At 41.3% G+C, this 25815-nt stretch overlaps 1 protein-coding gene across 19 annotated transcripts in view; it reads right to left on the reverse strand.

Annotated features, from left to right (window-relative positions):
- CAMK2D (calcium/calmodulin dependent protein kinase II delta) overlaps window positions 1-25815 on the reverse strand; it is a gene marked incomplete at both ends in the record, with an annotated part of 257338 nt that overhangs the window by 113172 nt on the left and 118351 nt on the right. For all 19 annotated transcript variants that reach the window (XM_084251889.1, XM_084251885.1, XM_084251883.1 and 16 more), the window contains one exon: window positions 8742-8796. In XM_084251889.1, coding sequence (XP_084108015.1) covers window positions 8742-8796 — 55 coding nt within the window. The remainder of the gene's footprint in view (window positions 1-8741; window positions 8797-25815) is intronic.

The raw sequence follows: 25815 nt of genomic DNA on the forward strand, positions 1-25815 counted from the left end.
GACAAAACCCATTCAATGTATAATATTAATCGTAAAAGTTAATGTAAACTTGTGACTTCGGGAGATAATTACGTGTCAGTGTAGATTCACCAATTATAAAAAATATACCATTGTCACACAGAAAGTCTTCATGGCAAGGCCAGGTATGTTAGGAGGGTAAAGCATATAGAAATTCTATGTACTTTCCACTCAGTGTTGTTTGAACCTAAGCCTGTCCTAAAAAAAAAAATATTATAGGTGGAAACAATTTAAAAATGCTGTAATAAGTTTCCAAATCTTGTAAATTCTATAACATTTTCTCCTACTTTATAAGTAGATACTGGAGTTGATATACCAAGAAATCCAGATTTATTTTGAAGAACAAAATTATCGTGCTGGTATATGGATGTATATATGTGGAGTGTGTGTGTATAACACGGAAACATCGTTTGCATCAAAGAATGAAAGTTACTAAAGTGAACAAAGGAAAATGAAACTGGAATTTAAGACCATTTCCCTGACAATAATTGCAAAGTAGCCATCACATGGCACTCATGGAGACACGCATGGTTCCCCCTGTTCTCACAGACAAGGTTATAGCTGATTCATACAGAGCGCCCGTAACATAAAAGAACAACAACGAGCAGGTGGAAGGGTTAAGATTGTTCTGAGTTGTTGATGTTGCCTTCCATTTGGAAGAAGAAAAAAAGGATGTAAGTATTTCTAGCCCTCTCAGGATATCACGGCCGCTTAAAATGTTTCTGCTTAATGGTTTCTCTCATCTGTGGAATATAAATAACCAAGAATCATACATGGGCAAAATATAGTAGGAGTAAGTCTTGAACTTGGTGAAGGAATTTAATGGTTACCAGCGGGGAGGGAGGAACAGATGAGGGAGAAGCAGATGGGTATTGGCACAGGGTACTTGGTGGAAGGTGAGTAGGTCATGTGCCTATACAGGGAACAAAAACGTATCCCCTGAATTAAAATAAAAATTTTAAATTTCCTCCTAAAACAATTTGACAGAATTATTACCATTTTGTTAATTTTCTAACTAACAAGAACTGAAATGTGAAGGCCGTATTTTCCAACAGTGACCTTCTGTCATTCTAGATTTGTAGGTTTCCACCGTATTGGAATTCCATTTAAAATATAACCAAGGTACTTTGATTCAAATACAATTGTGTTTTGTAAAAACACACAGGAGGGCCTCCCGGTGGCGCAGTGGTTGAGCACTGGGTTGCGAGGTCTGCAGCACGGGTTCAATCCTGGGCCACCAGGCAAGGGTCCCACATGGCGCGCAGGCCTCTCCTGCTGTGCCCGCTGCTCCCCTCAGCAGTGTACTTCGTTAGTCAGCCTGTTCTGTTCCCCACTCTGGCTCTGGTGAATTCTCTCACTTTCCCCTGCTTCTGACTGTGCCCCAGTGCTTGTATAAATAAATAAATCTTAATAAATAAATAAATAAATAAATAAAAACACACAGGAAATGAACTATCCTTTTTAGAGTACTAGGATTTCTTTGTTATTTTCAATATCCTCTACTTCATGTAGAGTGCTTACTTCATATATATTGCCAACAAAATGAATAGGCTCAACTTGATTCTTAAAAGTATCCTCAAAGGGACTTAACCTTCTTTTTTCTGTCCTATGGATGAAAACTTTGTGCTGGACTGTGTGCCCTTGGGGCTCATGAAGAGCAAAACAGCATCAGATTAAGAATGGGGGAACCATAATTAAGTATGGGGGGAATCACAATTTGCAAAAATGAAACTGATATAGTTTATCCTAACAAAAACTACAAGCGATGCCCCTCGAGCAAGCTTCTAGGGGCCTGTACAAATATGATGAAATGGGGATAGGGAGTCTGCAGGTGAGGCAGGAAGAGATTCTCAGAGTATTATTCCTTTTTGAATTGACCTAAATGGGATATTTATTTTCAAGCATTCAGAATCAGTAACACTGCTTTTCCTTCCTAAAGCATAGGTGAGTGTCTTCCATTTAGCAGGCACCTGTTGTATATTTGGTGAACAGAATTTCTCACTTGGGACAAAAGCACAACACTTTAAAACAGAGGGGGAAAAAAGTACTTTATTTCCCAAATCTGTTTTTGCTAGGAGAGAGTCATGTTCTTTTTAAAGATGTAAGGATAGCATTTTTCTCCAACAGTTCACGATTCTAAGAAATTTTGTATTATTCAAAAACGAGTGCCATTAATTCCAGCAAACAGCTCAAATTGGTAAGAAGAGCATGCCAGCCTGCTTGTAGAACAGGAAAGTACTTGAAAGAGAGGTCACATTTCTTCTGATTCCATAGCTTTGTCGTGTATGAGAAAAACGAGGCTTAAGAGAAAAGAACATGTGAAGGCCCTGGGTAGCTTTGTGAGTGAAACTTAAGTATCCACTCTGGGTCAGCACTCTCCCTGCTGAACTGTAATGTCATCTACCTACTCTCGTTCCCCATGGGGATCACAAAAGGTCAACCCAAGTACTATGCTCTTATTCATTTTCTTAGAACTGTGATCATTCTGTACTTCATTGTACGTATTTGTCCAATATGCACAAACATCAGATCTTCTCCAGCTCCAGCTGAAAGGTACAGGTCATATATTCAGCTAACTGCCCTCATCAAGGCTTTCTACCCTCCTCAATTCTAGAAATGCACAGGCTCTGTCTCTCAACCCTGATGCCAGTGGCTCTCTCTTTGGCCTCTCCTTTCAAGGACTACACTTCTGACTTAGTTACTCCATCATCCTGTCTTCCCTGGGGGTTCGGGTACATCCACCTCTCCTGCCTGCCAGAGCTGCTGAGTTATGCCTGGAAGCCCTGCTGGGCACAAACCCTCAGGAAAGATGTTTCTGAAAGATCAAAGCAGTCTATTATTTGCTGTGAAGATATCGCTGCTTCCCTGTGGGCCTCTCCTGAACTTTATTTGTGAAAGTGACTACTAACCCTTTGTCACTGGAAATGAGGGACAGATATGTAAATAAAAAGAAATATAAATTTAAAATAGCAAGAAGAAACTTTTTTTGTCCACAGAACACACAGTGTTTTGCTTTTTAGCAAGGGAAAAGTGTTCCATTAGAAGAAGTCTCAGAGCACCTATAAAAATAGAACTCCCATTAGATTCTGAATAGCTGACATTCCACAGAAAGTATGCAGGAGCACAACACTGCCAAAACCATCATCAAAAGGACAAACACGAGGAACATTCCTTCTATAGGAATCCAAGTAGTTATTTTATCTTGGAACTGATTGGCTAAGTCACTTCCAGCTTTCCCATATGATTATTTCATTGATTCCATCAAGATCATATTTTTCCCAACTGTAAAATGTGCATTTTTCTAAAGCTATTTACTTCTATTCTTCATAGATTACCTCGTCACAATTAGATAGCTTGGAGAACTTATATCTTTACTTCCGGCTTAATCTCAGTCACTGAAAATCTACACTGTCAATATCATTTTCCAATTGTTTCTTAAGCATGGTGCTTTAATGGATTGGTTCAGCTAGTTTATTAATCTTACTTTTTGGCAAAGCATTTTAATGAGAACTGCTAATAACTTTTCAACTTTAAACTCTGCAGGATAGCTGCAGAGATTCTGAATGCTTTCATCTAGAATCAGAGGTTCAACTGTCTGACACAGCATATTTCAAATTACTGCAGTTCAAATTAAGCTTTCACCTTCAGAAGTTTCTGAACTCTGCTTTCAGAGACATTAATCACACAACTATCATTGCTACAGACATGGGCCACTGTAAATGAAAGTCTTATTTTATTTCCACAAGAACAGCTTTCTATGTTCTTTGCTAATGATTAAGTGCTTAATAGAAAACATGCTTGAGAAAATAAACTTTATTCTAAAATATGGAATTGGGCCTTCCTGGTGGCCTAGGGGTTAAGTCTCAGCACTATTATCATCTTGATGGCCTGAGTTCAATCCCCAGCCACGGAGCTAACCCACATATGGCACAACAGACCTCTCCTGTCTTGCCCGCTGCTCCCCTCAGCAGTGTATTTCAGTCAGTCTGCCTGTTCTGTTCCCTACTCTGTCTCTGCTGAATCCTCTCACCCCTGGTCCTCTGGCCTACACCCTAGCTCTTCTATGCAAAAATAAATAAAATCTTTAAATAAAATATGGAATCCTTATCACTTCCCCCACATAAATAAGGAATATAGGCATCTATAAAATTTTAAAGGTGCATGTAAATAACTTATGATGGGCAAAGTGGCTGGCACAGGAAGACAGCACATTCCCTCAGTGTTACGACTTAAAACTGAAGTGCTCCTAGGTAAGTTACACATGAGGGGAGAAAACAAACATTATACAAAAATGAACAATGATGTAAAAATAAAATAAACTGAAGGGGGAAAAAGAAGGGCAGACATCAGAAAATGCCACACTAAAACATGTGAATTTGGCATAAGATTATTTTGAGCTTAAAGCTATTGAGTATCAACTGATACAGGAAGAATTCTCTGCCCCCATCTTATCTGTGTAAAAGCAGGACAGAAATTTCCCTTTGAGGAAGGTGTCTGTTCCACATACCAGGGAAAGAATAAGGAATCTTATCGTTGAAGACAAGAGCAAAGCCCTGAGACAAAGTGCTTCTTTTAGTTTCACTTATTTTCCATGACTCCCCAGCACAAATACCAGTCAAAGTCGTGCGCCTCTTCGTCTATTATCTTGTTATTTTAAATCACGTCTTTAGATACTGAACAGAAGAGGGTTGAGGAAAAGCTTTTTTCTGTCTCACACAACTATGACTGAGCTGTGGTCTTCAGGGAATGAACATTATCAGAATGTCTTCCACTCCAACACTCACAAAAGCAGGAAAGATAAAAATCAAATAAAACATGAAGGATATATCCAAGTTAGTAGCCCCATGCAAAAGAGAATCTGACAAATTAAATCATTTCTTTCACAAAATACAGCACAACAATTCCCATGATCCCAGCAGGAAAGAGGCTTCCCCTGGGGTGGCACTGGAGACTGAGGGGGAAGCCTGAGTTGTCAATCACAACATGGCAACTCTTTACCCGGCCACTGTGAGGGCAGAGAAGGTCTGATAAAAAGATGCTTTAGGGACTCTCCTGGTGGCGCAGCGATTGAGCTCAGTGCTGTGAAGTTGTCCACTGCCTCTGAAGTGCAGGTTTGATTCCCAGCCGTCCAGGGAGATACCCACATGGCACAGCAGACCTCTCCTGTCTCGCCCACTGCTCCCCTCAGCAGTGTATTTCATCAGTCTGCCTGTTCTGTTCCCCGCTCTGTCTCTGGTGAATCCTCTCACCCTCCCATGCATCTGGCCTATACCCCATTCTTGTATAACTCAATCAATCAAATCAATCTTTAAAAAAATAAAAAGACACTTTAAATTAAACCCAGGGCATCATACAGTAATACCCACAATGCACAGGATATGACCCAAGATCATGCATCCTATCATGAAACAGGAAAATCATAACATGGATGAGGAAAGACAAGGTGCAGATACCAACAGCAAGCATACAGTACAGCTGGATTACCTGACACTGACTGGTAAGCAGTCACAGTAAATGTACTTTAATGAGCAATTGAACTGAAACCAATGGGAAAAAAAAGGACATCTAAATGAAAACATACCCTAGAAATAGGACTACAGAATTAAGGCTACCAGAGAGAGACAATGGGAACTACAGCCGTCCACCAGTGGAATATGGTGGATGGTTATGATGGAGGACCGTGGGCCCTTTATATCATAGCCTCTAAATCATGTAAACCAACATTACCTCCCACAAAAAAATACACTTTAAAAAATAACACTTTTAAAAAATAACAAAAATAGGAAATATGATTTATGAAAGAACCAAAACTCAGTAGTAGAACTGAAAAAAAGTACAGTGACTGGGATATAAAACTTAATGGATAAGCTCAACATCAGAATGAAAAAAAAAAAATGAGAGGCTCAGTGAACCTGATGTGAACAATATAAATTACCTAATCTCAATAACATAAATGAAATGAAATGAAAAAAAAATGAACAGTGCCTTAGGGATTAATGATACTCTAATGAACCAAAGATCTTATAACCATGTCATCAGAGCTGCAGAAGGAGGGGAAAGAGAAGGTAAGGCTGGTGAAATGTATCCAAAGAAAGTGATTAAAACTTTCCCAAGTTGTTTCCAAAGCTTAGCTATTGTAAACAGTGCTGCTATAAACATAGGGGTGCAGGTGTTCTTTGGAATTGATGTTTCTGTGTCCTTTGGGTAAATACCTAGGAGTGGAATTGCTGGATCATATGGAAGCTCTATGTTTAGTAGGTCCAGAAATCTCCACACAGCTCTGTATCGATGGCGCTGGAAGGGATCATGCTCAGCAAAATAAGCCAGAAAGAAAAAGAAAAATACTGGATGGTCTCATAGCAGGAATCTAGAAAACTTAAATAAGGGACCAGGAAAAAGAATAACTATAACAAAGTAAAAATCAAAATCAACAAACAACTATGAACCAGAGATACTCTGATTGGGGTCAAAATAAGGGGGTCGCAATTCTATGGGGAATATAAAAATAAAAAAAATTATATTAAAAATAAATAAAATAAAATAAAAAGAAAGAAATACGTTCAAACAAAACAAACAAACAAAAAACCCCAAACTTTCCCAAGTTTGGCAGAAGACATAAATCTCTATATTCAAGAGAAATTCAAAAAAATCCAAGTCTAAATACATTATATTCAAACTCCTAAAATCTATAGACACAGGGAAACTCTTTAAAGTAGCCAGGGATAAATAACACCTTGCTTTTAGGAGAGAATTAGAAAAAGGGAGTATTTTTCACCCAAAACCGAGAATCCAGAAAAGAGTGGTACACCATTGACAAAAAAAAAAAAAAAAAACAAAACCAAAAACCAAAAAACAAGAATTGTCAATCAAGAAGTCTATCAATCTGATCAAAAACCCTTCAAGCATGAAAGGGAGGAAATCAAGACATTCTTAGAAAAAAATGAAACTAAGAATTTGTTGCTAGACAAGGAAATTCTTAAACAGGAAAGAGAAACACAAAAGAAGGCATCTTGGAATATGAGCAAACAAGCAAGAACAACGGCTGGGTACTCTGCGCAAGGACCAGGGCGGTCCTTGTGAAATAGCAGGGAAGGACTGTGACAAGCAGGTCCTTGTCACGCTCCAGTGAAATAGCAGGGAAGGACTGTGTGAGTCGAGACCTTTGGCCTCCAGTCTCCAGCACACACAAAGATCACCAATATGGCAGACGTGCTTGGCAACATTGCTCTTCTTTCTTGACAACAAAACCATGACTTAGTTCTTAAGCAAGTCTGCATAGGAGTCAGGGGAAGCCAGGTTCCTCCTTGGCCTACAAACTGAAGTTGAGATGGACCAAAATCAGTTATTTAATCCATTCCCTTTACTGATTCTTGGCTTAGACAAGGCTATGAGAAGCAAATTTAAATAGGGCTTAGCAACAGCTATCTCCTGAGAAAATGCTGGGAAAGATTTTCTCTATAGGTAAAAATATATGAAAAGGTAATTAATTGAAGACTTTTTTCTATCTTTGGAAGTCGCTGTAATACTGAAGATGAAGCTGCCAACTTGAGAACATAAGGGAAACTTGAACATGAAGAACCACCACCCCCATGCTACAAAGACCAGATAGAAAAATGGAATGACCTTGGTTTCTTAATGACATCACTGAAGACCTGTGTTAGCCAAACCGAGAACTAACCTAACTTTAGACTCATATTAGAATAAATAACATTTTTTAAAATCTAGTCCTAAGCACCACATGAAAATGCTAGCTAGCAGTCTCATTTATGAATATATGGTAATTAGACAGCAGTTTATCTATTATTAGATCCTTAATATGATTTTCTTTTCTTTCTCCACACCTCCTTTTCCCCAATTATAAAGGACAAGGCAATGAGTATCTTTCAAATAATAGGGACACTTGATATATAGTGTCAGAGTGATCTGCAAGACGCCTGTTCTTTGTAGACCTCACTTGGCGTGCGCGCAGCCTTTCTCACTATTAATAACACCTCCCCGGCCCCAGCCAGTCAGTGCTGTGCTTTGCTCAGCAAGACTCCTTACTTTTGCTTCATTCTTGATGACAGAACCTCAGTTTATACATGCTAATTACTTTCAATCCATCTTGGAAATCTCATTCCCCTTGCTAGTGATAGGTTGGGGGTAGAAATGTGAACCAGTCCCAGTACCAATGAGAACAAGAGGTTTACTGTTAGAATTTTCATTCTAAAAAGAAACAAGAGACAATGTCTTCCACTGGCCATTACCATGATGATAAGTAACAGCTTTACCATACTGTCTGAGAATAAAGCCGATGAGTTGGGGGTAAAGACAGGACTTGGATGATTCTGTTAAACTACTGAATTAACAAGGGCCCTTGCTTGAGTCTCATTATGCAGTAAATTATACATCATCTTCAAAATGTCCAATGGATAATTATGTTTGTGTCACCTCTGTATACCAAGACGATGCAAAGAACATACTTAAGATATCATAAAGAACAATGCAAAAGGAGACTCAATTTTGTTTCACTTATAATCATTAACTTAAATTTTAAATAGATGCAGCTTCAAAAGAATTAAGGGTAAGTTATTTAAAAGACATTTAAAACATTATAGGTTTCTAAAAAAAAAAATGCACAGGGTCATTAATTTGGACTGCGCAATGAAAAAAATCCTGGTAAATTCAAAATGGTCTTCAAATAGATAGCAAATATAAATGAGGACAAAGTGTGTTATACTTACAGGTCAAAGACCAAGTAGTGGAAGCCTTCTTCTGATATGCTGTCATGAAGTCGTACTACAAAAAAAGAAAAAGAGAGGAATGTCTGAGTTATGCATACGTGCCAGAGCTCAACATTAACCGAGATTTCTAATAAGCAGCTGTCTCCTAGGTAAAAACTGTATCATCATTCTTCATTTGAGCCTCTGCTAGGTTAGTATTTTGCAGCAAGGGCTCAGAAAGACCCAAGGTTTACATTGTGATCATTATTAACTGTGTAATTAATTAGCTTGCGATGATAATAGTATGTGCACCTTACAAAATGGTTGCAAAGATTAAATGAAAGGAAAAAACCATCCACACAATGCCAGGTAATGACTAAATATGCTAATGGTTGTTACAACATACCTCCATATATCCAAAGCCACCAGGTTCCAGCAATCCTGCCTGGAGTCTCTTCCTTCCTTCCCCCTTGGCAGTCACCCTTGCCCAGGTACTCAGTGACTCAGCTTTGCTCAGAGTGGCCAGCAGGCAGGGTCATACAGCATGCTCTGAAATGGTCTCCTGACTCTGCTCCCCCCACCGTTTTTTTTTTATTTTCTTCAGGAAATTCCCATAAGGCACTCCTTGGCCAACTTGCCAAAACAGTATTGATTATTCTACTTCCAAATTCAAGTCACCAGACTCATTAGTCCAAAAGCACAGCTAGGACTTTTAATAAAGTGATCTACCACCTCCTCAAGTTAGCATGCCTTTAAATCTTCCAATGAGTTAGACTTCTGCTGTTAACGCGCTGCGACAAATCCTTCTCTCTTCTGAATTGAAAAGACTGTCTACTCTAGGCGAATGTACCTACTGCTTTCTGTGCTATTTATCTTTGCATAAGTCACCTATCTCCCCCTCAATATGTCCTCATAGGTGAAAAGCTCTTCCCAGTGACCCACATCTCTTGGGGTGGCTAAACTTTCACTGGAAGCAAGACATTGAAAAATAAGAGAATGAAAACTATTTTCATTTATTGGTTAAACTATGTAATCCAGTCTTCACACGGATGTTCCACATTTTTTTTTAAAGCTTTATTTATTTATTTATACAAGCACTGGGTATAGTCAGGAGCACAGGAGGGTGAGAGAATTCACCAGAGCCAGAGTGGGAGCAGAACAGGCAGACTGACAAAATACGCTGCTGAGGGGAGCAGCGGACACGGCAGGAGAGGTCTGCGTACCATGTGGGATCCTTGCCGTGGGCCGGGGATTGAACCGGCGCTGCAGAGGCTGCAGGCAACTTTACAGCCCAGCACTCAACCACTGCGCCACCAGGGGAGGTCCAGATGTTCCACATCTTCAACTGTCACCGACTTCATGCACTGCTCTCCAACCCTCTTCTGTCTACCAAAAATCTGTCTTCCATCCCTTTTTCTTTTCAAGGGTTGAAACCCTTTTCAAGACTTGAAATTTATGTTCACTGTTAAAAAATCTTGCATTCATTTTTCTCTATAAGTAAATGTCAATTCTTTTTTACACTAGAGGAGCAATAGTGTGTTCTGTTCACCATAGCTATTAGCACAAGACTGACTGCGTGGCCAGCCCGGCTGAGGTCAGGGCTGTGGGAGCAGACGGCTCGACTTCTCTCACCAGGACTGCTCCATTCCAGCCATACGCTGCGCATACGGATGCACACAATTAACCTACTTGCAGCTGTCCCTATGAAGCTTCAGAAAGAAATGTTACAAGATAATGAGAAAAGCAGGTTGTAATACACCTGGGCCGTCATTCTTTCCTGAAGTTGGCTCAAAGGTAAAATCAAGTCCACAAATAAATAACTTTCCCTAAATTGAAACTATATCGCTGTGCCTATCTAGAAGGAAATTTGACATTTTAAGCCATCAAGTATAGGATCTGCGAGGGACAAAAAGGTGCTTCAGACACTCCAATACTTCCAAAGCATAGATCGCCTAAGGCCTAAACCTTTCCCTCTCTCTTAAATGACAGTCAGTATAAATCTCCGGAGCTGAGGGAGGTAGGGCAGGGCAGCCAGTGTTATCATAATACTAACAGAGTAATTCATACAGAGGAGACCGTATCACATTCTCCTTCTAACTGTTCCTCAGCTCTGAGCAGCAGTCCTGGTTGTAAGCGAAGTAGCTTTTGCATTTTTAACTTTGCTGTGTTGCAAGAACTGAGGTAGTTGGATTTGATTCCCATACCAGGACGCAAAAATGGCAGCTTGTAAGTCAGATACTTTTTATATTCTCATCAGCAGTTAATTATATTTCACAGCTAGAGCAAGCACTAGCCAAGTCAGGCCAGCACTGTGCCAAGCCTTCTCAAAGGCAGATGCCAGCAATGAGTTCACTTGTTAATTTAAAAAAAATATATCATTTACTAGTCTCAGACATTGTAACAGTCAAATGGCACCACTCGGGAGGGAAATTTCAGCTCAGCTATTAACTACTGTTTCTTCTGACAAAGCCGGTCATTTCTAGAGAAAAAAACTCTTCAAATAGAACACACAGAAGCACTAAAAACCCAATTCAAAATCACTCTCATATTTCTAGAAAACTAAAGGCAAATCTGCACAAAGGCTTTTTTTTTTAATCTCTTACAATGCAAGTAAAAATAATACAGTGAATAAAGCAATTTTCTCTCTTCAGCATAAAAATACATTTATTGAAGTTGTGTGCATTTGAAAACTAACACGCACACTGTTTCTATGAAATTGGGTCCATGTACCTCGGCCATTTGATTTTAAATTGACTGGGAAGACAAGCAGATACAGACATACAGATATTTTTACCCTGCCACTGTTGTAAAAGGCAAAATGGCCTTACAGTATTCACATTTTTAAAAAAATTTGTCTTAACATAATCCTTTTAAAATTGGGGTATAAAATGTTTGGGAATTTGATTAAGCTGGCGAAGACACAGAAACTACAGTCTGCTCTAATTTTAGGTATGTGAACATGTGAATCCCTAAAGTTGCATAAGGGATATAAGTTTGACAAAATATTTAACAATATGTCCCATTAATAAATGACAAATAGGCCACTTTTCAGTTAATGTTAATATCAAAAACCCCCAACTTTTTGAAATAAAATTTCAAACATTTTCCTGGTAATGATAAGAAAATCTTTTAAAACTAATACCTAAGATTAAATTATATTGTAAAGCATTTCATTGCTTATACTTTAAGAAAGAATTTAAATTCAGTACTTATTGAAAAACCAGAGCAAGCACAATTATTACATGAAAACTCAATGGGGAATGCCAGTCATATTAATTTTTTAAAACTATTTTAAAAGAACACAATAAAAGTCACTGAATCCCAAGATCAGTCCTGAAGGTCAAAGGATATCAAGTCAGCTCATCATGATCTCCAGTCTTATTCCCAAATTCCCACCCCATTTCTAACCTCTGAGTGAAATTGACACTTCAGTACCTAAGGGTGTGTTAGTGACACTCAGGACTGAGTGGGAGAAACCATCATGTCTTCTAACAGCTAGAGCTAGTCACAAGCCCAGATTTTTCAAAGGGGCTTCTGGCTCATCAGTGTAGCTACCACTTGGAAGAATCCCAACCAGGGACGATAGAAGAAAATGAAGCAAGATGGCCAGTTTGCCAGTAACAGGACTACCAGTCACACCAATCTCACATGACAAACATAGGAGAGAACCATCCATTCTTTTGCTTGAGAAAAAAGAAGTCCCAAACAGCTAAATACAGAACTTCAGAGATGGTTAATGAAATAGGAAAGTAAATTGATAATTCATTTAATACCCCTTCCTGCTCATTTTTAATGAAATTATGTGTGTAGGGGAAAATTAGATCATAGATCTATTTTCTAAGCTTAGTAGTATCTGGAAATATTCATGGTTTGCTTTGAAAAATAACTTGAGGTTATCCTGTGGCATATTTAATTGCATGATTCCTTTCTACTTATTATATTTGCTTTTTGGAAAAGTGACTTCATTTCTTGGAGAAGTTAGTACTCATTTCAAGTTTCCTTTATTTAAAAAAAAATCCATCCTCTTTCAATTCTGCATTATCATTTATGTATTTCAATCACAAACTAACCTCCTTCTCCCTTTGCTTTTTTCTTTTATCTTTTCTTGTTCCATCTTCCAATACTTATAAAATTCATCAGTGATCACTCACAGTTATCCTTGAGCATGACAGCTATTAGAAGGCAGACAAGTGCTGTTATCACATGATTCGCATTTTCTAGAAATCTTGAGGTTGCACAATATCCCACAGTAGTACTTTCATAAGAACCTAACAGAGCTTTGGGTTAACACCCAAAAGCTTTGGGTCAATACCATCTTTCTGTTAAATTTACATAGAATGCACGTACCCATCTACTATACCCTAAATAACTGAAGAATTGGGTGAGAAGGCAAGTAGCAGCAATTTGTAAGTTCTCTGCTCTGAGCTCATCAGTGAGCTCACAACCCAGCGTGGTTTCAAGACCACCACCAATCACCTGGGTCAAAAAGAGGGGCCCTGATGTTGATGACCACACACAGGGTGCTCCCTGTTCATCACCAAGGCATAGGCACACCGAATGTCTTACAGTGGTAGAGTAACTAGCTCCATGTGAGGATTAAATACATGCTGCGGGGCCTCCCTGGTGGCGCAAGGGGTTAAGCACTGCACTACGAAGCAATCTGCAGCCTCTGCAGCGTGGCCAGCCTCCCCGGCAGGCCAGGGAGCTACCCACATGGAGCAGCAGACCTCTCCAGACTTGCCCGCTGCTCCCCTCAGCAGTGTATTTCGGTTGGTCTGCCTGTTCTGTTCCCTACTCTGTTCCCTACTCTGGTGAGTCCCCTCACCCCCCTGCATCTCTGGCCTGTACCCTCCCCCAGCTCTTGTATACACAAATAAATAAATCTTTTTTTAAAAAAATAAAAAATGAATATAGGTTGTGATCTGTGATAAATGAGGGCTATCGCATCGGACACAGACTGCATCATGCCACAGCAGCAAGCAGGTCAGCATCTCTGCCTCAAAGTCCAGATAGAAGCAGCATTTAAAAAAAGGAAAAATATAACATTTGGGGCCTCCAGATGCAGTTAGGTCTCAGTGCTATTACTGTTATGGCTTGAGTTTGAGCCCAGGCCATGGAGATACAAAACATGGCACAGCAGACCTCTCCTCTCACCTGCTGCTCCTGTCAGCAGTGTATTTCACTCAATCTGCCTGTTCTGCTCCCCACTCTGTTTCTAGTGAATCCTCTCACCCCCTGCACCTCTGGCCTATACCTCAGTTCCTCTAAAAAAAAATTGAGGTGCATTCTCATTTAAGTTGATGATTGTTTTGTAAAACTTTGCTAAAATTTTATGCATATATTAGACACTGAATCATGATACAGTCTTTTTTTTTTTAACTGCAGATTACAGAAAATTATAAGCACTGGGTCACATAAGGTTTTACAGAGGATCCTATACAATCCTTTCCATTTATCTGCATTTCTACATTTATGTATAATTATGACTAATAAACAATGCAGAAAAGAAACAATACAGTTATTACCAACGAGTTTAATTACAACCCTCTAAATCTGGGATTCAACATTCCAACAGAATTAAGCTGAAAACACACTTCATTTTATTTGGGATTTTTAAAAATGAGTAGCTAGAGAACAATTTTGAAAACATTTATAGTGCCAAATTAAAAATACGTCATCTTTGAAAACGAACTGAGCAAATGAGCTGCTTCTTTCACAGCCTTGGATTAGAGCGAGTGGGAAAACTTACTAGATCATCCCTCCTCTCTTGTGACTTACCATGTTACCAGCTGCACCTGAAGTCTCCCTAGAGACACACTAGTGTCATCACTCATCTGTCTGTCCAATCCTTCCTGAAAACTCAATCTTTCATCAATGTCCCTCCTCCCCCACTGGAATTGATTTGTCCTACAGTAGGAAATACATAAGTCTAAATTGTTGGGGTTCGTAGAGTTAAAAGCTCCGTCTCTTTTTTGCCTGGCAGGCAGGGGTGGGAAGTTTTGAACAGACAAAGGGAGCTGAACAGCTGCCCTGGGAACTGGCCTGGAGACCTGGGGCAGACAAGGGAGCCAGTGATTATGATTGGAACGGGGCCATGTCACCTACCTGTGGCCATTAAAAGCTGATGTCAATTCTAAAAAGTGCAGGGACTCATCAGACTGAGACTTGAGTGGAGAGCGGCCAGCACAGACCTGTGTCCTAAATGTCAGAAAGCCCACAACTTCCAAGCATGAAAAAAGTGCTTCAAACATCCCTTGCTGCACAGACATTCTCTTCTTGTCCCCTGTTTCTCCATCAGGGTTATACAAACCTGCTTTTTCTACTTTTCATACTGTCCCTAGTGAATTCTTTCACCCTGAGACCCTGGTGTCCCCTCACAGCCACTTGATCTCCCTGTCAAGGCATAAAATTCTAATAAAATAATAAGAAGTACAATGTAAAAATGCAGCTAGTACCTATATTATCTCAAAATGTTTTACTATTAACTTTTTTTTTTGTGCTGACAGTACTTAAAAAAATTGATTTATTTCCTCTGGATAATATACACACACAAGAAAAGCACATACTGTAATCTTAGGCTGACAATAGAGTAAAAACATGAAAGCTATGAGCTTACTCAGGAAAATTATTTATGAACTTACTTTGAAATAACAAAGGATATTGATCCACACAGGGGTGGGCTCTATTAGACCCATCAGCCATCAGGTAGCTGGTAATATAATTTTTCAAGCATTCAATGCAACAATTAGTTCATGTAGATTAATTATTATTATTATTATTATTTTTTGTGGGACCCTCACCGGTGGCCAGGGTTCGAACTGGCGCTGCAGAGGCTGCGGGCAGCCTCGCAGGCCAGCGCTCAACCGCTGCGCCACCAGGGGAGGCCCTATTATTATTATTATTTTTAAGAGCAATAGTCTATTTAATATGAAATCAAGGGACTTGAAATAAACATCAGACCATACAAACATCTGGGGCATTTGCTTGTCTTCTAGCACCTCAAACCAAGTTAGCTCGAAGAACCCAAAATCTTTCCCCTGAAACCTGTTCCATTCCGTGCTTTAGAACCTTCCAGGCTATGAATAAAAACCTCTCTAATTCTGAGTCCCTTCTTCCACACCCAAATTTCAGTCGAAAAGCAAATCCCTCAAAATGTATACTTGGAAGAAAAGTTTACGCTTCTACTCCATTGCCTCACCATCCTCCTGACACTCTAGCAGTGCTGCTCAAGCAGAATCTGATTACTGCCCGTCTGCTCAGAACCCTCCCAGGAACAGCTGAGTAACAATGAAAATCCTCACTGTGGCCCAGACCATCACGACAGCGCCTATTAGCCACCTTTCCCGCTGGCCGCCCACCACCACCCTGGCTCCTGCAGCCTCCGGAACCCACAGGGTTGCCTCGGCACTAGTTTCTCTGCTGGAGTTCTTTGAGGACATTCCCATGGCTCAGAACCTCATCCCCCTCCCCTAATGCATTCTCCATGGCTCCTTGCAAGCGAGATTAACAAGAGACAAACAGGAATCTGAAGTCTTTACTTCTTGGCCCTTTCTAAAAAGTTTGCTAACCTCTGGATAGAAGAACAGGTTGTTGAAAGGGAAAGCTAAGTTATACAGAGAGAAGGGGTTGCACAGACATGCTGAGTTAACAGCATTGGAAGCTTCCGAGAATGCTGGGCGTGCAGCAGGGGAGAAGGGGGCAGGCTGGTCGGTCACTGTACACCACAGTCAACGCCGAGGACCAGAGAGGGACACGCTGCAGTGCTAAGCACAGGTCATCGTCACCTGGAAAAATGTGCCTCGTACTGCAGGGATAGATGGATGGAGGTGGGCGCCTCGAAGGCGGAGGTGATAACAGTGATCTTATAAATCAGCCCAGAGCAAGGCAATCCAGATTGTGGGAAACAGAGAAAAGAGTCAACACTTTCCAGTGGGGCAGAAAATGCACGAGGAAGCCAGATGGCAGTTGGCGCAGAAAATGAACATTCAGAGACCATGGGGGAGCAGAGGGCGTTTTGCAAATATTATGACATCAGATTGATTGTTTTATAACTATTGGGGGAAAGAGAGCTAATAAAAGGTGCTAAAAGTTGGCAATTTTCTCACAGTTGAGACAGTAACCCAATGGTTCAGCATATTGCTGAAGACCCTCTAGATAAATCTCTACCTCTATTTCTCTTTAAAAGACAGTCTTAAATAAATATATTAATTTTTAAAGACCAAATTTAATGGCTGAATTTCTATCATTTTATTACTATCATACTCCTGAGGGTTATAAATCTTATTACCATATAATGATTTTAAATGTTTATATATATATGTCCTGTATTTATGGCATGTAACTTTATTTCTTTCTTTATTTCTTTCTTTATTTTTAAAGATCTATTTATTCATTTATACAAGCACTGGGGTACAGTCAGAAGCGCAGGAGGGTGAGAGGATTCACCAGAGCCAGAGCGGGGAGCAGAGCAGGCAGAAGGACCGAAGTACACTGCTGAGGGGAGCAGCGGGCGGCAGGAGAGGTCTGTGCGCCATGTGGGACCCTCCTCTGGTGGCCGGGGAGCAGCCGGGGATCGAACCGGCGCCGCAGAGGCCGCGGGCAGCTACGCAACTCAGCGCTCAACCGCTGCGCCACTGGGGAGGCCCGATATAAATTTCTTATAGGACAAAAAGTAGTTCCTTAGGCTTCATTCATAATAATTTTTCTGTATTCGTTTTTAGTTTCAATTAAGTTTTTCTTATTTGCCTTATAGGAATACTGTAAAAGTGAATAAAAAAGATACATTTTAATTTTGTTTGCAAAAAAAAGACTACTTTTTTTTGGGTGAAAATTGGTTTTGTCACCTGCAGGCCTAAGCAGACTATTCTGGCCAACTGCCCTAATGCTGTACAAAAATAATCAATGGGAAATGTTTCAGATTTATTGACTATGTTTACCTCTATAATCTTGGCCATGATTGTCATTCAGAGATGAGTGATAGGAGGACAGAACGAGCTCTCTGACCACTGTACCTAAGCCTTTTAGGAGCAGAGAATGTGATGTGCACAAGAAACTAGTTTTTGAGAGAAGGCGGCTCGTTGTCACAGTCACTCCACCAATGTCCCTGACTGTTTACAAGGTGGGAAGACAAACATGTCCTGGCCCCCAGTTCTCAGCCTTCGGGACATGATCCTTCGCAAGTGTTGTGGTTCTGTGTCTGCATTATCGGATCCACAGCTCAAGCAAGCTGAGCGATGGACACTCCACCGTTTAGCGCGTGGAAACACAGGGACACAAGCTGCCTGTGAGGAGAACGAGCAAGCCAGCTGTAGAGTCTAACTACATGTCCTGTAAGATGCCTCGTGTATGTGGAGCTCCTGCATCATGTTAAGCAAGCTCCTTAACATGATCCATTTATCAGATCATTCATCACCCACATAGGGACACTGAGTAAGTCAGAACAGCTGCTGGAAAGAGGCCACTGTGATTACCCTGCCATGAGGTACCATCACTTCAACCACTCTCTTTTTCTGTCACTCTCTCCTCATGCTTCTCTTGGAGTTTTCAGTAAGACTCTGCTCCCTCCTGTAACAAGTCACGGGGCCAGTCTCCACTGTCTGTTTTGCATTCTCTTTCCTCCAGGCTAACCCCTGTCTCTCTTTTAGAACCTACTGGGAGCACCGGTTCTGCAGCCAAGCCCCCTCGGCCACCTCTCCCTCCTTGAACAATCTGACCCCCATGATGGCTTTGAGCGGTGATTTAACTTGCTTTATCTTTGCCACTAAACTGCTGGCCCCAGATGACCACAGCCACATGTCCCTACAAAGACTTGCACAGCATCATGCATCTAGGTTGAGAATAAGATATATATTCCAAGTCTTAGGGAGGGAAAAGGAAAATTGCATGAACATCATAGGGTAACAGCATCTAACTGGCTCACCAGGGATTGTCTAATTCTCCAGGGTGGTGTCTTTGCTCTGCTTTGGCATTTACTATTGATTAGGCCCTAATCAGGAGTCTGTAAACAACTGCCTATAAGCCCAATCAGGCAGCCAGGCATCTCTGTGCAGTCTGTGAGCTAAGAATGGTTTTTACTTTTTAAGGGACTGTAAAAACTAAACGAAACATCTACTTTTATCCAACAGAGCACTACAAGTTCTTGCCACATCAATTAGGCAAGAAAAAAATAAAAGCCATCTAAATCAGAAAGAAAGTAAAATTGTCTCTGCTTGATGATGACAACATTAACTGTGTAAAGAAAACCCTAAGACTCCACCAAGAAAGAGTGAACTAAGAACCAGAAGTGCTTCAGGATATAAAATTAATACACAAAAATGAATTGTATTTCTATATACTAGCAATGAATTATCAGAACAACAACAACAACAACCAGCCCTTACATGGCCCACAAAATTTAAGAAGGTAACTATTACACAGAAAAAAAAAAAAATTGCCTCACTGGGGTTAGAGTATTTTACTGGTAGAATAATAAACTCAGTGCAAATGATTCTTGTCTATAGCAAGAAGTGAACTATTTCCTAAGGGCTCCATTTTTATTTTTTTTTAACCAAATTCTTTTTTTTAAAAGATTTATTTTTTATTTATACAAGAGCCGGGGTACAGGCCAGATGCGCGGGAGGGTGAGAGGATTCACCAGAGACAGAGCGGGGAGCAGAACAGGCAGACTGACGAAATACACTGCTGAGGGGAGCAGCGGGCCATGTGGGTTGCTCCGAGGCTGGTGGGGATCGAACCAGCACTGCAGAGGCTGCTGACAGCTTCACAGCTCTGCGCTCAACTGCCTGCGCCACCAGGGAGGCCCAGGGCTCCGGTTTCTGTCACCGAAGGACAACCCTCGCTTTACAATTGCATGCCACCATTTTCTTTCTAAGACTGTAACTATGTGATATAATTTCTAACTAGCAATAGTTAAAAATTGGCATGCTGCCAGCTTCCTCAGTTAAGTCTATCTTTGCTATCACAGGTAGACAATGGGCAAAGAAACAGGAAGATGGAGACAGAGAATGTTTCAACTGGCAGGACAGTACCACATTCAAGAATGCACCACCATTGGGCCTCCCCTGGTGGCGCAGGTGGTTGAGCGCTGCACTGTGAAGCTGTCCGCAGCCTCTGCAGCACTGGTTTGATCCAGGCCAGCCAGCGAGGATCCCACATGGCACGGCAGACCTCTCCTGTCTCACCCGCTGCTCCCCTCAGCAGTGTATTTTGTCAGTCTGCCTGTTCTGTTCCCCGCTCTGTCTCTGGTGAATCCTCTCACCCTCCTGTGGATCTGGCCTGTACCCCGGTTCTTGTATAAATAAATAAATAAATCTTAAAAAAAAAAAAAGAATGTACCACCATCTACTATGCTTCCCCTTAAGGAAGGACACTGGAATTGTTTTCCATCATCTGTTCTTCAGCCCCTTGGCAATCATCCGCCCTCGTGACCCTCTCCTTCTGCCTTATATATGTAAATACAAAGAAACCAGGATTTTAAGGCCTTCTTTGGTTCAGAGGTATCTCACTGATCATCTCCCCTTTGTGGTTTATACTTCAGACAAGCAGAGTTTCCCCTATTCCCCAGGAGACCTGGCCTTTATTGACCTTGAGACACAAGAAGTTCCTTTCTTTTTTTTTTTTAATTTTTTTTTAAAGATTAATTTATTTATTTATGCAAGCACTGGGTACAGTCAGAAGCGCGGGAGGGTGAGAGGATTCACCAGAGCCAGAGCGGGGAGCAGAGCAGGCAGAAGGACCGAAGTACACTGCTGAGGGGAGCAGCGGGCGGCAGGAGAGGTCTGCGCGCCATGCTGGACCTTCCTCTGGTGGCCGGGGAGCAGCCAGGGATCGAACCGGTGCCGCAGAGGCCGCGGGCAGCTTCGCAACCCAGCGCTCGACCGCTGCGCCACCGGGGAGGCCCAAGACCTTCCTTTCTGGGACTGCTTCCTCCTCCAGCCTGCAATGGGACCCCAATGTAGCTTTGAACTCAAATGCCACAGCTTGTGGTTCACGGACGTGGCATGGACTCGACTATTTTTTCTATGGCCCTCTGAGACTTCGTTTTACGTAAATAAGACACTGTTAAAAGTACACATTAAAATAAAAATAGGAAGCAATCTTGAATACATTATCCTCCTGCTCACAACACATCCCACCATTTGTTGGATACATAATGAGGCCATGAAAATCAAATTCCATCAAATTTCCACCCAGAGTCGAGGTGTATCGAGGACACATGGCTTGAACGGAAATGGCACAGAAACAAACATGAAATCGGAGCCTTTCTGTCACCTTGCAGTGTGCCTGGTGTAGGATAATACTTTAGCAAATTGGAATAAAAGGGGGCAAGAAGTGTGAAAATGTGGTCACCCTAAAGGGTTTTCATCACTTAAAATGCGTATCCTTGCTCACTTGCGAGAACGAGATGACACTTTTTTGCCCTAACCTTATATATATGAAGCAACTGTGACGTGAACACTCAGACAAAGGAGGTCACGCCCCAGGAGGAAGCGGGCTCCCGGCATCTGGGGCTGAGTTTCCACTGTCTGCATCACTAACCAGTACACTCTGGCATACGGAAGGAACCGAGCTAATGTTTCTTAAAGGAATGAAAGATTCTGCTATCAGCGTCTCAGTGGGTTGGTTTAGGCTGAGTCAGTTTCCTGCACCAACTCTTGGGCAACAATAAGCCCCCATTTCCGCTATTACAAAATAAAGGGAAAGTCAAGCCTTGGCCGAATGGTGACCCATAATTAATACTTAGGCATCCTAAGGATTGCCAGGCAAGCTTTCTACTTCCTACAACACAATTAACTTCCTCCTAACCACAGTATTACTTATGAAGCTCTGCCTTGTCCTGAAAATTTGCCCTTGATGGAAGCAAAGTCCTCTCTCTGACCAAGCACATGGGATAATGAGGAAGGGACCACCTGCCTCGTTGAGCAGATGTCTGGGGACAAACGCGGATTCTGACTTAACCTCCTAGTTATTTATATGCGCCTGCTCCAACCCACAGAATGTTGAAGACAGGGAGCGGGCAGTTGATGAATAGTTGTTGATGGGGAATTCGGTCATTTTTCCAGTAAACACTGAGTTCCTGCTCTGTGCAAAGTACTGTAGGTACTAAAAATAGAGCAGGGAACACAACAATGTACCTGACCTCAAAAAGCTTATGTTCACATGGAGGAAGAAAGTCTGATGCCAAACAAACAGGCAAATATATGCAAATGATAAGGGCTCTGAATAGCACAGCAGGGTGAGGGGGAAGTAAGTACCCAGAGACTGGAGAAAAGAGGGTATTAGGAAAGGCCTAGCTGATAAGGTGCATTTCCAGGGGAGACCAGGGAAGTCAAGCCTTGCACAGAGCTCAGGGAACACCAGGGCCTTAGGCAAGCCTGAATTTATGCGTTTGAGAAACAGTGAGTCAGGTGCAAATGGAAAGGGTTGTGGGAGATGAGGTCAGAGGCATATGTGTGGGGCAAGGTGGACATACAGGGCATTACAGGGGGCCATTATGAGGAGCTATGACTCTTCCTATGAGCTAGATGAGAATTCATTATAGATCCCCAATAGGGGGTTATGTTAAGTAAATCTGACATGGGAACTGATAGGTAGACACTCAAAGAAAGCAAAGGCAGAAGCCGAAAGACACTAATGTTCAGGCCAGGAGAAAGATAATGGAACTTCAGACAAGCCTAGAGTCACAAGAAGGGCAGATGTGGCGAGATTCTGGGTGTATCTTTAAAGTAGAGCCGGCAGGAACTGTTGATAGGTGAGGTGTGGGATTGGAGAGAAATGGTGGAATACAGTGTGAAGTCTAGGGCTTTGTTCTCAATAATTGGCTCAAAAGTAATAGGTGAAGGTGGAAGGAGAGCTTGAGGAGATGGAATGCATGGGAAGAGGCAAATCAACATCTGAGTGGAGACCTCAAGAAGGCAGGACATGAATGAATTCACTCTTTGGTGAATGAAATCCACTCTTGCCCAACGTGACCACAGCACGAGACAGCTCGGGGAAGGAATGTTCTTTGTCTTTTTCAAGAGCCTGTAGGTGGAATCTTCATGCCCTAATTGTAGATACCGAAACTCACTGTGCCTCAGTTTCTCAGTTATAAAATGGGGATAATAAGAGTCTCCACTGGCATATTGTGATTATTACAGGAGACACTATGTAACAAGACCCGAAAACAATGCATGGTACATAAAAGCACAGAATGAATGTGATGCATTATTGTTATGAAGTTAAATGACAAAAAATATTAAAAATGATGAATATTAAATACAAATGTATTTAATTTTTTTTTTCCAAAATAAAGTTGATGACTCTATAAAGACTGCACATAATAAATACTTCAGACTGTGGCATCACCGGGCAGTAACTGCAGGATGTACGATTGCAGCAAATGAACAGCCCAAGAACAGAACGAGAAGCTTTAATTTAGACCCTGAGTATCTACTTGATGAGTAGAGAACTACCTGACTGTCTAGTCTTGGAAAAGCACTGTGGAGCCTGTGCCCCCAGAAGAACCAAGCAGATTTTTTTTTTTAAGATTTATTTATTTATACAAACACTGGGTACAGTCAGAAGTGCGGGAGGGTGAGAGAATTCACCAGAGTCAGAGCGGGGAGCAGAACAGGCAGACTGATGAAGTACACTGCTGAGGGGAGCAGCAAGCGGCAGGAGAGGTCTGCGTGCCATGTAGGACCATCGCCGGTGGCCAGGGATCGAACCGGCGCCGCAGAGGCTGCGGGCAGCTTCACAGCCCAGCGCTCAACCGCTGCACCACCAGGAGGCCCCCCAAGCAGTTTTTTTTTTAGTAGCCCAGAGTGGTATGGGAACTCTTGGTCAACCTAGGCTCTGTGACTTCAAGAGGCCTATTATCATCACTTAAAGAATGCAGATTGCATTGGGCGAGGCCACTGAGAGCCCAGAAGGTGAGCACAAGCCTTACTTCTTGCCCAAGTCCTCCGCCCCTACCTAGCCAAACAAGACATCACTATGTCCTAAGCTTCTGACCTCTTCCCGAGAGAAGGAGCAGCAACTGCTCTCCTTTTCATGACCTAGAAGAATGGCGCTGAGGGTCTCACCCAGTTCTAGTTTTATCAGAAAACATTCTAAGAATCTCATCTTTACTCTCAGTGTAGGGATGAGGTCACCTGCTCCTTGTCCGTCATGAGAAGCCTTGGGTTCTCTGTCCTGGATGTCTCGCATCCCCAAATGCAAGATAAACATTCTTGGTCCACTCCATTGTTCTTAGGAATTTACAGCCACGTATGTGAATTCTTCATATGCATCATCAGTATATTGCTGATGCCGTTTTTTTTTTTTTTTTTAAGATTTATTTATTTATGCATACAAGAGCTGGGGCACAGGCCAGAGATGTGGGGGGTGAGAGGATTCACCAGAGACAGAGTGGGGAACAGAACAGACAGACCGACTGAAATACACTGCTGAGGGGAGCAGCGGGCAAGACAGGAGAGGTCTGCTGCACCACGTGGGTTGCTCCCTGGCCGGCCAGGAATTGAACTCATGCTGCAGAGGCTTCGGATTGCTTCATAGTGCGGTGCTTAACCCCTTGTGCCACCAGGGAGGCCTGCTAATGCAGTTTTGATTACTCGACCAGTGTGAGATGAGCCAAGGGGGATGCGGGACAATTGATTTTGCACCCCAACAGCTGGGCTGGGTCTGGATCTCCATTCCTATAAGCTAACTAGGGGCACAGAATTGGATAGGTCTCTGCTTTTTCCTTCAGAAGCAATTTATCACTAACATCTAATCTCAAACGACATTTCTTGTAACATTGATTATACAAACAGTGTTAAGCCTCTATGTGGGGTTCTGTAAAAATGGTTTTTTTGCTTTTTGTTTTTTAGTAGGCTTTAGTTCTACCTATGAATAAGTATCAGCCAAGTATCAGCTGGCTACCTTCCCTTATTTAATCACTGACAACCATAGGATGTTCTCTTTAAAGCCAAAGGAAGAACAGAAAAATATCTTTTAAATAATTATAGCATTAATTCTACATAGAAATCAGTTCCCTTAAAAGTGAAAGGTAAAGACAAAAAATATTTTAAAAAATAAAAGTGAAGGAAAATTTCAGTCTTCACTTCAAATCACTGCTTTGCTATCCTGCATCACAATAACAAATTTCAAATTACTCAAGACAGTTTTTATTATTTTGCAGTAGCTAAGTTCTATAAAATTGACGACAAATACTAATTTAGGAAATTCTGAAGCACTGTTCCTAACTGGGATAGGATTACCTTCCCAGAAGCCTCCTGTGACAACATTTTTATCAATGTTTCAACACATAACCTTACTTTACTTGTGTTTCTATTTAAAGTCACCTTTGCTAATATGTATTGATGATTAATTAGCACTGAAGCCAGCATCAATAGCACTGTCATACATGCCTGAAGGAAATTTCTCTAGTAAACTTATCTAACACACTTTCTCCTTAAGGCACATTATAGCTTTTTGAACTGAGACACTGGACAGACACTTTAGCATTTGAAATACCCAAACCAAAAAGCACAAAACCATAGCACTGAATAAAGGGAAAGGAAAATTGTGTGGAGTAGGAGAGCTTACAAGAAGCAAAGCATCCCCCTGCTTCAGCAGCGGGGTGTGTGCACACATGTCGATGAGCCCACTCTTGTCTCCACCTGTCAGGGAATGAACAGGGAGGCACCCCAAGTGCTGATGGGCTTACCCACAAATTTTAGCCAACATGCCCATTTGCAAATGCAGACGCTGCAAATAATGAGCACTGACTGTATTTATTTATAAATATTCAGCATCAACTGATTGTGTTCTTCTTATATTTATTATATTTATATTTATCTGCCTTTTGCACTACTATCAAGATAGTATCAGAAAACACATTCCTACTTGTGGACATGGAATTGGAACCTCTGTAAGTAAACTATTTTAAAAGTAAAATATTTTTGTGCATGAATTATAATCTAAACCATTTACTTTATAAGCTTCCATTTCCCAGATCCAGCCTTCCTAAATGTTTAATACTTTATGATCACAAACACTATTGAAAAGACTTCTACCTAAGATGACACTGTGACAGATACTATCAATTTACAGTTCTTAATCTACTACGAGA

This window comes from Talpa europaea, assembly GCF_964194135.1.
Source record: "Talpa europaea genome assembly, chromosome: 13".
In the NCBI taxonomy this organism is placed as follows: domain Eukaryota; kingdom Metazoa; phylum Chordata; class Mammalia; order Eulipotyphla; family Talpidae; genus Talpa; species Talpa europaea.